We start from the raw sequence: 12968 nt of genomic DNA, 5'->3' as shown, positions 1-12968 counted from the left end.
CAAGGCTGTAAGAACAGAAAAGGAACTGCTGCATATACAAGATTTGAAGATTTAAACTGTTTTTTGTTGTAAAATGTATAGATGTAAAGTTAGCCCCTTTAACCATTTAAAAATGTACAATGTAGCGGCATTAGTCATATTCACAGTGTTGTACAACTGTTACCACTACCCTGAAAATGTTTTTATCATCCCAAACAGAAACTCTGTAACTAGTAAGTAAAAGCTCCACATTCCCTTCTCTGCAGAATCCCCTATGACTTCTAATTTAATCTATGAATTTACCTATTCTAGATATTTCATGTAGGTGGAATCATAGAATACTGGACCTTATGTGTCTGGCTTATTTCATTTAGCATACTGTTTTCAAGGTTCATCCCTATTGGAGCGTGTATCAGAATTTTTACAGCTACATAATACTCCACTATTTGGATACACCCACATTTTGTTTATCCTTTCGTCTCTTGATGGACATTTGGATTGTTTTCACCTTTCAGCTATTGTGAGTAATGCAGTGAACACTGGTACGCAAGTATCTGAGCCCCTGCTTTCAGTTCTTCTGTGTATATACTTGGGGGCGGCATTGCTGGGCCGTACGGCAATTCTGCATTCAGCTTTTTGAGGAACCACCAAATTTTCCCGTAGCGTCTGTACCATTTTATATCCCTACTGGCAATGTGTAAGAGTTCTAGTGTCTCCGCCTTCTTGTCAACACTTGTTATTTTCCTTTATTGCGTTATAATCATCCAATTAGGTGTGAAGTAGAATTTCATTGTAGATTGATTTGCACTTCCCTAATGACTAATGGTGTTGAGGAGAATTTGAACATTTTAAAAGATATGTTCTAGTGAGGGAGGAAAATAGTTTTTTATATTGCATGAAACGCCTTCTGATTTTAAAAATCTAGACCAGCTCCTTATTTTACCTATTAAATAAAGCTAAGATTACCCTTCACTATATGTAGGTCCTAATTTCCTACTTTTGGTCTCTCCATTCTCCTCCTATTTCTTTCTAACTCTTCTGTGTTGTTAGTGCGCTCCTGTCATTAGGTGTTTTCTTCTGGCTACCCCATAATTGGGACAGCTGCCGATTCCACATTGGCCAAGTTTCCTCTGTCACTCGCAGCCACTGATTTTTTAAGAATGACTTGTCCTGGAGAGCATTTTACGTGTGATTTCCTGTCCTTTTGGCTGACCCCAGATGCTGTGCTGCAGTGCGCATGCTTGCAGATCAGGCACTTTCCGAACATTTGCGTGGCTCCCACTGAACCTCCTTTTTTCCTTCATTAAGACTGTCTTGGTCTTGAATCCCTATACTGTATGTTGGGAGAAAGGTAGTTTATCATTTGGCAAAAGTCTTTGGAAGAGTAGATTCAGCATTTTAAAATCTTTCAGAAATTGGAATGAAACTTGAATTACTCAAAAATAGCTCTTTTTGGTTCAAAAATGGGGAAATGATTGCTCATAATGGAATAATTTGGTAGCTCTGAAGAGAACTAGAAATAATTGAGCTAATTTCATGTTATCAAGCCTCTGCTCTATATTAGTTCGATCATCTTTATTTTTGAGTATCTATTTTTTCTTTTGAATAAACAAGCACTGGGGAGAACTGCTTGGTTTGTTAATTGGGGTACTCCATTCATTTCTTCACTGAGGTTTGATTTCTCTCTAGGCCAACTTGAGGGATTGTCTGTGGTAAATTTTCCTTTATAGGAAACATGTTTCAAGATGAGCAATATTTTAAAAGTGTATATATGTTGATTTATTTCTTACTTATGACTGTCAATAATATGCCAGTTATCAGTAATTATATTTTTCCAGGATTTATATTTTATATTTGATATGGATATTATTTTAGAAATAAATGTAGGTTCAGTTTGGGTACAGGTTAATTTAAAAAAATACTTTACTTCCATAGATCTCTCTCTCTTATTTTGACAGCTTTTTGACATTCAGACCAGTGGTCTATTGGCAGAAATCCACATGGGCCATCACAGCACCATCCAATACTGTGACTTCTCCTCCCATAACCATTTGGCACTGGTGGCTTTGTCCCAGTACTGTGTGGAGGTGAGCAGGTGAATTTACTCTGTGAAGTCTGTGTCTCCAGAGGTATAAGGATGATGGGGAATGGGCTGCTAAACCGTTAACTGCTGAAGATGTTTGCGTGGGAAATTATGTAATATGTTTTCATAGCTTAATAACTTAGAGCTTTAGGATGTTAACTAGATAAGCAGCCTTATTACGCTAGCAGTGGTGAAAGGCTTGCTTTGACGGTATGACACATCCTGTTGGGGGTGACAGTGTCAGTCGCCGAGAGCTGGCTGGGAGGCTAGTGTGTGCCACGGTCTGAGGAAACGGGACGACCACTGGTTTCCAAGCAGAAATGTGGCGTCTCTTAAACGACGGAGGCAGACTCTTCTGTGCGAGAAATGATGGGAGGTGAGTCCAGATCATATTTCTTAGATCACTGAGAAGGATAAGATGGAAGGTAAATTTGGAATTGGTTAACCCAGGACGTTCATCGCTAAGCACTAATGAATAAAGTGACTTACAAATTGTAACAGTTTCTACTCAGAGTCTGTATCTCACTGGCTCTGGAAGAACCCCACCAAGTGAATAGCTATATTAATTTTCTTAAGAAAGCAATGAATTCCCGGATATTTTTCCTCCAAGGATGGATTTGTTTTTCCAGGCTTTGTTACTACTCATTCCTTGAGTGCATTTTGCCACCAGGTAGTTTGAAGCCCCTTGTGATTACAGCCCAGGAAAATGGGGATGGGCCTTTATCTGGAAGATAGGAAAATTCTTTTGGTTCACAGGCTCTCCTCAAACGAAGCTTGACTACTGCAAGCACTTCCTCAGTGTTCTGTGCTCATTTCAGCCATTTTTAGTGAGTTTGCCACCTAGCCCCTTACTATGAAGGTACGTGTAGGGAGGGGGAGAGTTGCTGAGCCATGGATGGGCCTTCATGCGGAGACCCATCAAATGAGAGTGAGCAGGGGAGCTCCGTCAGCTCCTCCTAATTCTAAGTACAGCAGTGCAGCTAATACTGAAGAATGTCCCTGCCATAAACCATTCCATTGGAAGCCAAGGCAGTGAATGTGAACAAAATCCAGTCCCGTTTGAAACAGTGGGAAGAAATAGAGTGCTGTGGGCAGTGTTCTCTTTGGCTGAGGCCTTGGACTAAGTGATTCAGATCTGCTAGGGCATATTGCACCTTACAGTAGATACAGCCTCAAGTTCGGTGTAGTTGGAAATTCCCCTTTTCTGGATTTTTGTCAAGGTGTTTAGGAGGTATGGAGGTGTAACCCCTCTTCCTGCTTTTCCTATACTTCTAAAATCTTTATCCTATTCTTAGAAAGCTCTTGGAAATATTGTCTTTCTTCTAGAAATACGGGGACTTGGTTTTGGAGACTCTGGGTGACAAGGAAATGATGGAGGGGGAGAACCAGAAGGGAAGAGAGGGAAGGATTTCCAGGGAGATATTCCGGTAGTGGAAGCACTTTCATTTCAGTGCTTCAGCTCTGGATGCCCACTTTGGACTCCAGAGATAAGGTAGAGAAAATTTCATGTACTTAATTTGTAACCATAGAACTCGCTGATTGAAAACCACTGGGCATGTGATGAAGCACTTGTTTGTCCATGCTAGTTCCGAAATCATAAAGTAGGTCTGTAATTCAGAGTGTAATGAGAGGAACTCAGGCACATATGGTACTTCATTAGACTGGAATATATTTGAGTCATTTACAGCAGTGCTGAGGACAAAATATAGCCAGGCTGGTGGCAGACACTGGTGATTTGAAATAAGCATGAATAACAGGAGAAGTGTGTACATGTACAGTTAGTACACTCATTTATTACAGGGCTTTGCAATCAGTGGAAATGAGGATTAGATGACAGTGGAAAATAGTCTGAATATGGAAGCTTCTTGCGTTCAGCTATTTTTATCATTTTTAAGAAAATACATAAAACATTTGCATGGTTCTAAATCAAAAGCTTTATAATAAGTATGATCAGAGAAGTCTTGCTTTCATCACTATCCCTTCCTTTTCACCCTTTCCCACCATATGAGGTTTTGTTTCATGGTCCAATGTTTCTTTTTGCATATATAAGTATTCACATGTATTATTTATCTGCACATTTGCATCCATATATGCATTTACATGTTTCTCTTTTTTTATATTACATAATAATGTGTATATATACATAAATTCACATGGTATAGTGGATTTATGTATATATGGTATAATATGGTATAATATAGTATGATATGGTATAATTTAGTATGTATAGTCTTCTGCAAAATATATAGACTCTGCTTTCTTTGTAAATAATATGGCCCAGCAACTAGTCACTGTCAAGGTGTTTTTCTATTATTTTTTATGGCCTCATAGTAATTCATTATATGTATTATACATGTAGTTTATTCAGTTGGTCCTACTGATGGTCATTTGGGTTGTTTCCAGTTTTTTACTATTAAAAATATTGATACAGTGAACAATCTTCTGCACAAAACATTTAGTGTGCGTGTGTATATATATATAAAATGCTAATGAATGATTTCCTATATGCTGTGTTTATTCTATAGCTGTGGAATGTGGACTCATGTGTAAAAGTAGCTGATTGCAGAGGACATTTAAGTTGGGTTCATTGTGTGATGTTTTCTCCTGATGGATCATCATTTTTGACATCTTCTGATGACCAGACAATCAGGGTGAGAAATGTTGAGCTTTTCATTTTAAACATTTATGGATGGTAAGCTAAGCCTCCTACAAACTAAGAAACTAATGGGCAGTATCGGGAAAAATAAAACAGAAAACTATTAGGTTCATATTTGTCCTTGGAAATTGCGATTATATGGACTATAACAGTCTCATTCATTCAGAACATGCTCGTCGAATATCACCGTGGACCAGGTGCTGGAGAAGTCCAATGGTTAGACTGTATTTGGTCAACTTAGATATTACATTTGAATTCTTAGAGTAGCATTGACTCTTTCCTCTACCTTGAATTCCACACCCAGTTACTTGTCAAATCTAATAGATTCTACCTTTTCCTTTTCTATCATTTATTTGTGCTTTTCCATTTCAAGTTGAGGTGCTCATTACCTCTTGCTTCTCTTGCATTAGTTTCTGCCATAAGTCTTGTCTTTCTTGGTTTTCTACATGTTGCTTCCAAGATATTTTTCTCATGTATGTACAGTCATGTCACTTTTGCTCAAAAACAGATAATGGCTCCTTTGCCTGCCAAAGTAAATAAATTCTCCCAAGTCTCCCATCAGACTTCTCCACAGTACGGCCTCTTCCTGCTGCAGTCTGTCTTCTAGTTTATTTCTGCAGGTAACCGACACTGAACTGCTCACATTTTCCCAGATATCCTGTTGTTCCCTGCCTCTGTACTTTTATTTATGTGGCTTCTTATGTTTGGAATAACCTACTTCTTCATACCTCTCCTTGTTGAAATCCTAACAGTCCCACAAGCCACCACAACTTTTGTATTTTCTTGTATTTTATTTGGGGGATGCCTCTCATTTTAATGCCATATAACTTTGTCATTTTCTTTTTTAAAGATTATATTTACTTATTTTCAGAAATGGGGGAAGGGAGGGAGAAAGAGAGGGAGAGAAACATCAGTGTGTGGTTGCCTCTCATGTTCTCTACTTGGGACCTGGCCTGCAACCCAGGCATGTGCCCTGACTGGGATCTAACTTGTGATGCTTTGGTTTGTAGGCTGGCACTCAATCCACTGAGCCACACCAGCCACAGCTGTCATTTTCTTAGGGCACTTATCAAATTATGCCCTGGATTTAAGTATAGATTTGATTTACTCCCGATCTCTAATGCTATATTGCTCTTCTGACATGTTCATACATTTTAAATTATAAACTTGTTGAGGGACCTTGGTTTGTCCCTGTAGCATCTAATGCAGTGTTTTTACAAATTGTAGCTAAAATTTAGTATTTACTATATGCCTGATGTTGTGCAAACTGCTGTCCACGGATCTGCTTATTCTCACAACAGTCCTTTTTGCAGTTGAGAAAACAGACACAGAAAAGGTTAAGTCGGTGCTACTTAAAGTGCAGGCTCCATAAGCCTGAGCCAGAATGTAAATCAATGCACTGCTTCTTTCATCAAGAAGTCTTGTTAAAAAAAAAAACAAAAAACAACTTTATCACTAAGTATACTGTTAACAGTGCGTTTCGTAATATAGTTAATTTACATTCTGGTACAAACAGTTTGAGAACCAGCAGAAGGTCCTTATCTTTGAATAGCACTGGCTTACATAACTTGCCCATAGTTACAGGTAGAATTAGAATTTATACTAAGCAATTTTGGCTGTAGTGCCCATTACTTTTAACACTAACTGCTTGTTACCATAGCATGTAATTAACAAATAGTTATTGTTGAGTTATAATCTATAATTGACAAATTTTTAGTGTCCTGGGCATTTTGAGTTTGAAGCTTGGTTTGTATCTTGCTGGGACTTGTCTTTAGGATATTTTGGAGGGTATAGTAATCTCATTTTTTTAAATCTTTTAATCAGCTCTGGGAGACAAAGAAAGTGTGTGAGGACTCTGCTATAGTTTTAAAGCAAGAAATAGATGTTGTATTTCAAGAAAATGAAGTGATGGTTCTTGCAGTTGACAATATAAGACGTCTGCAAGTGAGTATTTCTTAGAAAACAATTGGAAACATTGTTTTGATTGAACTCACAATTCACAGTTTTTTTCTGGTTTGCCTTTGGACTTGGGATGAGGCACAGTCATTTAGTATCCAGCAGATACTCTCAGTAGGTGTCAGCTGAATATATTGGTCTTGAGCTGAGGCTCAGATAGGCTAGTATTTAGAAATAAAAAGGTGATACCTTGCCTTACCTCATCTTCTGGTGGTATCAGTGATCACATGCCTTGATGTGCATGGAGTCTAAGATATCATGAGGACAGATTTGAACTTGTCACAGTAGTGATTTAGACTTGTCGGAGTGTGCAAAGGAAGCATTATTGCAGGGAAATGATAACAGGGTCTTCGAAAGAACAAGTCACCTTAAGTGAGGAAGGAGTCTGACCTGTTGGAACTGAGGTGGAAGGAGCTGGGCTTTATGTACTGAAACACCGCTGTTTATTCACTTATTTACTCATACATTTATTCAAGAAATGGTTCTTGCATGCTTCTTACATTCTCAGAGAAGGAAAAAGTTTTTGAGGTAAAATTGAAAGGTCCGTATGTATCATTTAGGGATCCAAACAGTTGTACCGTAGACCCTGCCCCTCAACAAAAAGCTGACGGATGCATAAAAGGAAGGCATGTGTTGACTGGCTGAAGAGGAAAGGAGCCCCGGAGTCAGGTCCATTGGCAGAGGATTGATAGTTGGAGTTTTGAGTGGTGGTAACAGAGAGCAGATGCCTTAAGGCTCACTAGGGCTTAAGATAGGGAGCAAGAAACATGAAAGCATGGAGGGAGATAGTGAAGCAGTGCAAGAACCAAGAGAGAAACAGTAGAGAAGAGAGAAACTGAGGGGCATGCATATTGAGGATATGAGAGATAGCAAGGGTTTGAGACAGACTGGTTTGAGTAGGGAAGAGCTGAACAAGTTATAAAGCTGCGAAGTTCAGCCTGATGTAGTGGAGAGAACAGTGACTTCACTCAGGAGACCCAGGTACACGTTCTGGCTTTAAGTTCCGTTAGTTCTGTGATGCTGAGTAAATTGCCTCACTTGTCTGAGCCTCACTTTCTTCACCTACAAGGTCCTTGACATCTTTATAAGTCTGCGAGCTGGTTATACGGTCAAGGTGGAATGAAATTCAGGAGACAAATACCTGGGGGTAAATTGTCTATGGCCTATGGTTGTTTTTCCCTGTCTGTTGTGGGGGTTCATAGTCAAGCTGTGGAACACTTCTAAATACAGCTTGTTCTATATTTTGCAAGTTTTACAGTAGTCCGTAATGTGTCAATCAGGAGCTCCGGATGCCCTGCATTTCTGAGATGAATTGGGATGTGGGATTGAATGTGAATTCTTCGTTACTGATTTTTAGCAGACTTACTCTTCCACTTGAGATATTGTCCACTGCAGTTTTCTTGTCAAGTTCAGTGTCTTCGTGCTTATACTACCTTCTTAAATTTGTGCAACCAAAGGGGGAGAAAGTGGGACAACTGTAATAACATAAACAATAAGATACTTAAAAGAAAAAAGAAAAAAAATTGTGCAATCTTTAACAGTTGTTATAACTCAGACTTAAAAAGAAGTCATCTGACTATAAAAGTATTAATTTTATTCTATGTCAATGATTGTGGGAGACTGTCGAACATAAACTGACGAATAATAGTTTGGTTTAAGTGAACAAAACATTTTTTAGTCACTTCTTTAAAAAATATGGAAATTGATTTTTGAGAGAAGATATTCCACTTTTAGTAGTTCGGTCTTCATTTTGAACATCTAATAGGTCAGGACATGCTGGGTGAAGTGTAAAGAGAAACTACCCTGATTGACTGACCCTGTATTCTTGTACCGGAAAACAAAGATGACCACTCACTTCATGTTGAAAAATAATCCAAGATTTGTAGATGGTAACACTTAGAGAAAGGTATCTGACCATTGATTTAAGCTTGAGAAATATTTTCCTAGGTCACATGTTTTAGTTGAGTGATAAGCTAACTTCATTAGTGGAATTTTTAGAAATGGTCCATATTATCAAGTTGGGTAATCTTAGTTTCAGCATTTCAAGTCCAGCCACCCAAATTATGTTTATGGGTTCTTCTCCAATGCCCTCCTCTACCCCCCAAAATGGTAAAAATCTTAATTTATACTGTTTTGTAAGTGATTTGGAGGATATAAAACCCATTTTAATTTTAATTTATATACTACTTGTCTCAGTCTCAAATCACTAACTCCCCTGAATAATATCAGAAAAGTGTGTTTTTACAAACAAGAGCCCTGTTGAAATGGGCTTTGTGGAAAAATGGGCAGAAGTGGAAAACAGGTTGTGGAGTTGCCGTGGAATTGAAGATCAGACCTATGTGTCTGGGGTGGCGGGCACTGCAGCTGCTTTTTAAAATTTTTATAGCCTGTTTTTCTTTATAAAAATGTATTTGAACCACAAAAGTGAAGTGAAACGAAAGCATGAAGTGCTAAATGCAGCTGCTGAGACTAGGAAAGGGCTTTGTTGTTCCCCTGGGCGCACTTGTTGGTTATTTTCTCTGTTTTATTATTATTTTTTCAATTGAAGTGTCTGTTCTAAAGAACAAAAACAGCTCTTACAGCCTAATAACTGATTGTGCCTTATTTTTCATTAGCTCATTAATGGAAAAACAGGTCAGATTGATTATCTGACTGAAGCTCAAGTTAGTTGCTGTTGCTTAAGTCCGAATCTTGAGTACGTTGCATTTGGAGACAGCGGTGGAACCATTGCGGTATTCAATTCTAGTCTTCAGTCATTCTGTGCAGTATGGTTATTTATTTAAAATGAATATGTGTCTGGCATTGTAGACCTACACTGTATAAATCTGTGATTTATTAGTCACTCTGTTAGACTAAAGATACGCTTGCAATCCTTGTTGTATATTTTTCACATTGCCTTTACTACTGTTTTTCATACTTTTTGTCTTTTTGTGTTCCTTAGTCCATGCTCAGTTGCTATTTTCCAAGTATATCAGAGCTTAAGCTGACTATGCAAAGAGCATTTTTTTCTTTTCTTTGACGCTCAGGCATTTAGGGGATAAGTTGTTTGCATTTTGGTACTGATAAGGTTCATTGGGAGTATTGGTGCAGGGTTGTCTGTGTTTACCTGCTTCCCCACTCCTTGCTCTTCTACCTTTGGTATTGGAAGTACATCTATTCACCACCTGAGATTCTTTTTTTTTTTTTTAAGTTTTTTTTATTGATTGTGCTGTTACAGTTGTTCTATTCCCCCCTTCATTCCCCTCCACCCTGCACAGCCCTTCCCCCACCATTCCCCCCCTTTTGTTTATGCCCATGTGTCACAAGTTCTTTAGATTCTATATTTCCCCTACTATTCTTGCCCTCCCCCCTATCTATTTTCTACCTGCCGTCTATGCTACTTATTTTCTGTACCTTCTCCCCCCTTCTCCTTCTCTCACTCCCCCTCCCCTGTTACTAACCCTCCATGTGATCTTCATTTCTGTGGTTCCGCTCCTGATCTAGCTGTCCTCTTAGTTTACTTTTGTTTTAGGTGTGGTTCTTAATAACTGTGAATTTGCTGTCCTTTCACTGTCAATCTTTTTTATCTTTTTCTTAGATAAGTCCCTTTAACATTTCATATAATAAGGGCTTGGTGATGATGTACTCCTTGAACTTGACCTTATCTGAGAAACACTTTATCTGCCCTTCCATTCTAAATGAAAACTTTGCTGGATAGAGCAATCTTGGATGTAGGTCTTTGGATTTCATGACTTGGAACACTTCTTTCCAGCCCCTTCTTGCCTGTAAGGTGTCTTTTGAGAAATCAGCTGACAGTCTGGTGGGAACTCCTTTGTAGGTGACTGTCCCCTTATCTCTTGCTGCTTCTAGGATTCTCTCCTTCATTATAATCTTGGCTAATGTAATGATAATGTGCCTTGGTGTGATCCTTCTTGGGTCCAACTTCTTTGGTACTCTCTGAGCTTCCTGGATTTCCTGGAAGTCCATTTCCTTCACCAGATTGGGGAAGTTCTCCTCCATTATTTGTTCAGATAAGTTTTCTACTTGTCGCTCTTCCTCTTCTCCTTATGGTACCCCTATAATTCAGATGTTGGAACGTTTAAAGATGTCCTGGAGGTTCCTAAGCCTCTCCTCATTTTTCTGAATTCTTGTTTCTTCATCCTTTTCTGTTTGGTCATTTTTTTCTTCCTTCTGGTCCACTCCTTTGATTTGAGTCCCAGTTTCCTCTCCATCACTATTGGTTTCCTGTGCATTTCCCTTCATTTCAATTAGTTTAGCTTTCATTTGTTCCTCTAATTTGTGACTAAAATCAACCAGTTCTGTGAGCATCCTGATCACCAGTATTTTGAACTGTGCATCTGATAGGTTGGCTATTTCTTCGTCTCTTAGAGTTATGGGCTCTGGGGCTTTGAGTTCTTCTTGAGCCATGTTTTGGCCTGTTCAAGTCTGTTACATATGAGGGGCAGAGCCCTAGGTGTTCACCAGGGTGGGGCGACCCAGGTCGCTGGTTTGTGATGCTGGATGTGTGGGCGGGGTCAAAGAGGGGCAATAGTGGTCCCCTCTGCTGCTTCCCACCGCTGGGGCCTGCGCAGTCCATCTCACTGCTTACTCCTTTGCCTGTTTTATCCGCGTGCGAATGTGTGACCATGGTCAGCCAGCCGCCTTGCACCCTCACTGGGATCTGCCCCTTGCCACCCCACACCTGGGATCCGCCCACAGCTGCCTGCGCGTTTGGGTCTCTCATGCCTTGGTGGGTTGGTGGATCTTTTCTGCACAGCTCCCTCTCTGGCTCTGCCCCTCTTACTGGTTTAGCTGAATGTTTTGTTGTTGTCGGACTTCCGTACAGTTCAGTTTTCTGTGTTTTGGCTGCATTTTTGTTACTAAAACTTTGTTGTCTTTAAACTTGGTTGTGCGAGGAGGCACAGTGTTTCCACCTACGCCTCCATCTTGGCTGGAAGTCCATACCCTCCTTTTCTTTACCTGTCTCCCTTAGTATCCTTTATCTTACCTTGTCTCTGTACTGTTTCATAAAGAACTTGCCTTGTTTCTCATCCAGGATGTTTTTTTTTTCACTTCTTTGATCCATCTTAAGTGTCATATTCTTTTTGGAGGCTGAACCCAGGCTACCACTTGTGTGGTGAATTGGGTAGTTGAGTACTCAGAAGGACCCCTGGCTCCTACTGCCATGGGGGCATTCCAGTGAGTTTTTTAGGGTGTTCTTGTTTGCCTGTAGATGTGTGTGTATGTATGTGTACCATCCATTTGTGTGTCTTTAATTTAATATGTTTAGGGTATAATGCATGGGTCTTGCTGATTTTCTTTCTATTAATTTTCTGTGGTTTTCTACTTTGAAGATTTTAGAACTTCTCAACACAAGGATATTTCGATCCAGCATCAGGCACAAGAACACTGTATGGCACCTGCAGTTCACAGCTGATGGAAAGACTCTAATCTCAAGCTCTGATGATTCTACAATTCAGGTGAGAGGGAAGGTGAACTCTTAACACAGGCAATGCTAACTCTAGCAAAGGAATGCTTCGATTATGGCTCAAAACTGGTGTGTACTGGAAACATTTCTTCAACGTGGTATTACTTGGGGCACACAGTCATGTCTGCATGTGGGTTTAGATAAAACCCCTTTGTGTTTCATATTCTCTGTGGGTGAGGCAGGCAGTTTGACTACCTTCTACTGGAAAGTTTTTTATTTTGTAAATCAAGGATTTATTTGAATTCTCCCATCTGCCTGGATATTTGGATTTGTATCAATAAATATACCTTTTGCTACATTTAAGTAATTTTACAGTAGCAAAATCCCATTGAAATAATTTCATTTTTTTAAAGGATAAGATGTTTATTACAGGGACGAAGTCTTGTGGAAAACGAAGAGTTTATCATAATGAAGGATTGTGGATATAGAGGCCTTAAGCCTACTCTGTGGTCTTTTATAATTTATTTTTATTGACGTATCAATGCACATTAAGTCTGAAGCAATTCTGATTCCTAATGTTTTTGTTTGGAAGATTCTAGTTTTCTCTTTCTGCATTGCATTTTTTTATACTGTGCTTTATTTTCTGAGAATTTTTCTCAGCTTTATCTTCTACTCCTTTCACTAAGTTTTTTATTTCTCCCCTTACATGTTTAATGTTGGAAAGCCCATTTGTATTTTTTTCCTTTGAAGAGCACTGTGTTTCATTTCATAGATGAACTATGTTCCCTGAGGGTGGATGGATATATAAAATACATAAATTGGTACTTGGATATAGTGTAATTATATCTAAGCTTTCTCCTGAAAATTTCATTTTTTCTGCATAGTTG

The 12968-nt window shown here is 39.0% G+C and overlaps 1 protein-coding gene across 4 annotated transcripts in view; it reads left to right on the top strand.

The window, feature by feature from the left end:
* Nucleotides 1–12968, top strand: part of APAF1 (apoptotic peptidase activating factor 1) — an 82118-nt gene that overhangs the window by 44068 nt on the left and 25082 nt on the right. For all 4 annotated transcript variants that reach the window (XR_008390995.1, XM_053662063.1, XM_053662064.1 and 1 more), the window contains exons 18-22: nucleotides 1938–2066; nucleotides 4588–4713; nucleotides 6543–6662; nucleotides 9290–9406; nucleotides 12008–12133. Coding sequence is in view for 3 of the 4 variants with exons in the window: in XM_053662063.1 (XP_053518038.1) it covers nucleotides 1938–2066; nucleotides 4588–4713; nucleotides 6543–6662; nucleotides 9290–9406; nucleotides 12008–12133 (618 nt within the window). In the remaining variant the exon portion in view is untranslated. The remainder of the gene's footprint in view (nucleotides 1–1937; nucleotides 2067–4587; nucleotides 4714–6542; nucleotides 6663–9289; nucleotides 9407–12007; nucleotides 12134–12968) is intronic.

The sequence above is a fragment of the Artibeus jamaicensis genome, unplaced genomic scaffold (genome assembly GCF_021234435.1).
Source record: "Artibeus jamaicensis isolate MK-2021 breed Jamaican fruit bat unplaced genomic scaffold, CSHL_Jam_final contig_233, whole genome shotgun sequence".
Classification (NCBI taxonomy): domain Eukaryota; kingdom Metazoa; phylum Chordata; class Mammalia; order Chiroptera; family Phyllostomidae; genus Artibeus; species Artibeus jamaicensis.
This window is presented reverse-complemented; position numbering and strand designations above follow the sequence as displayed.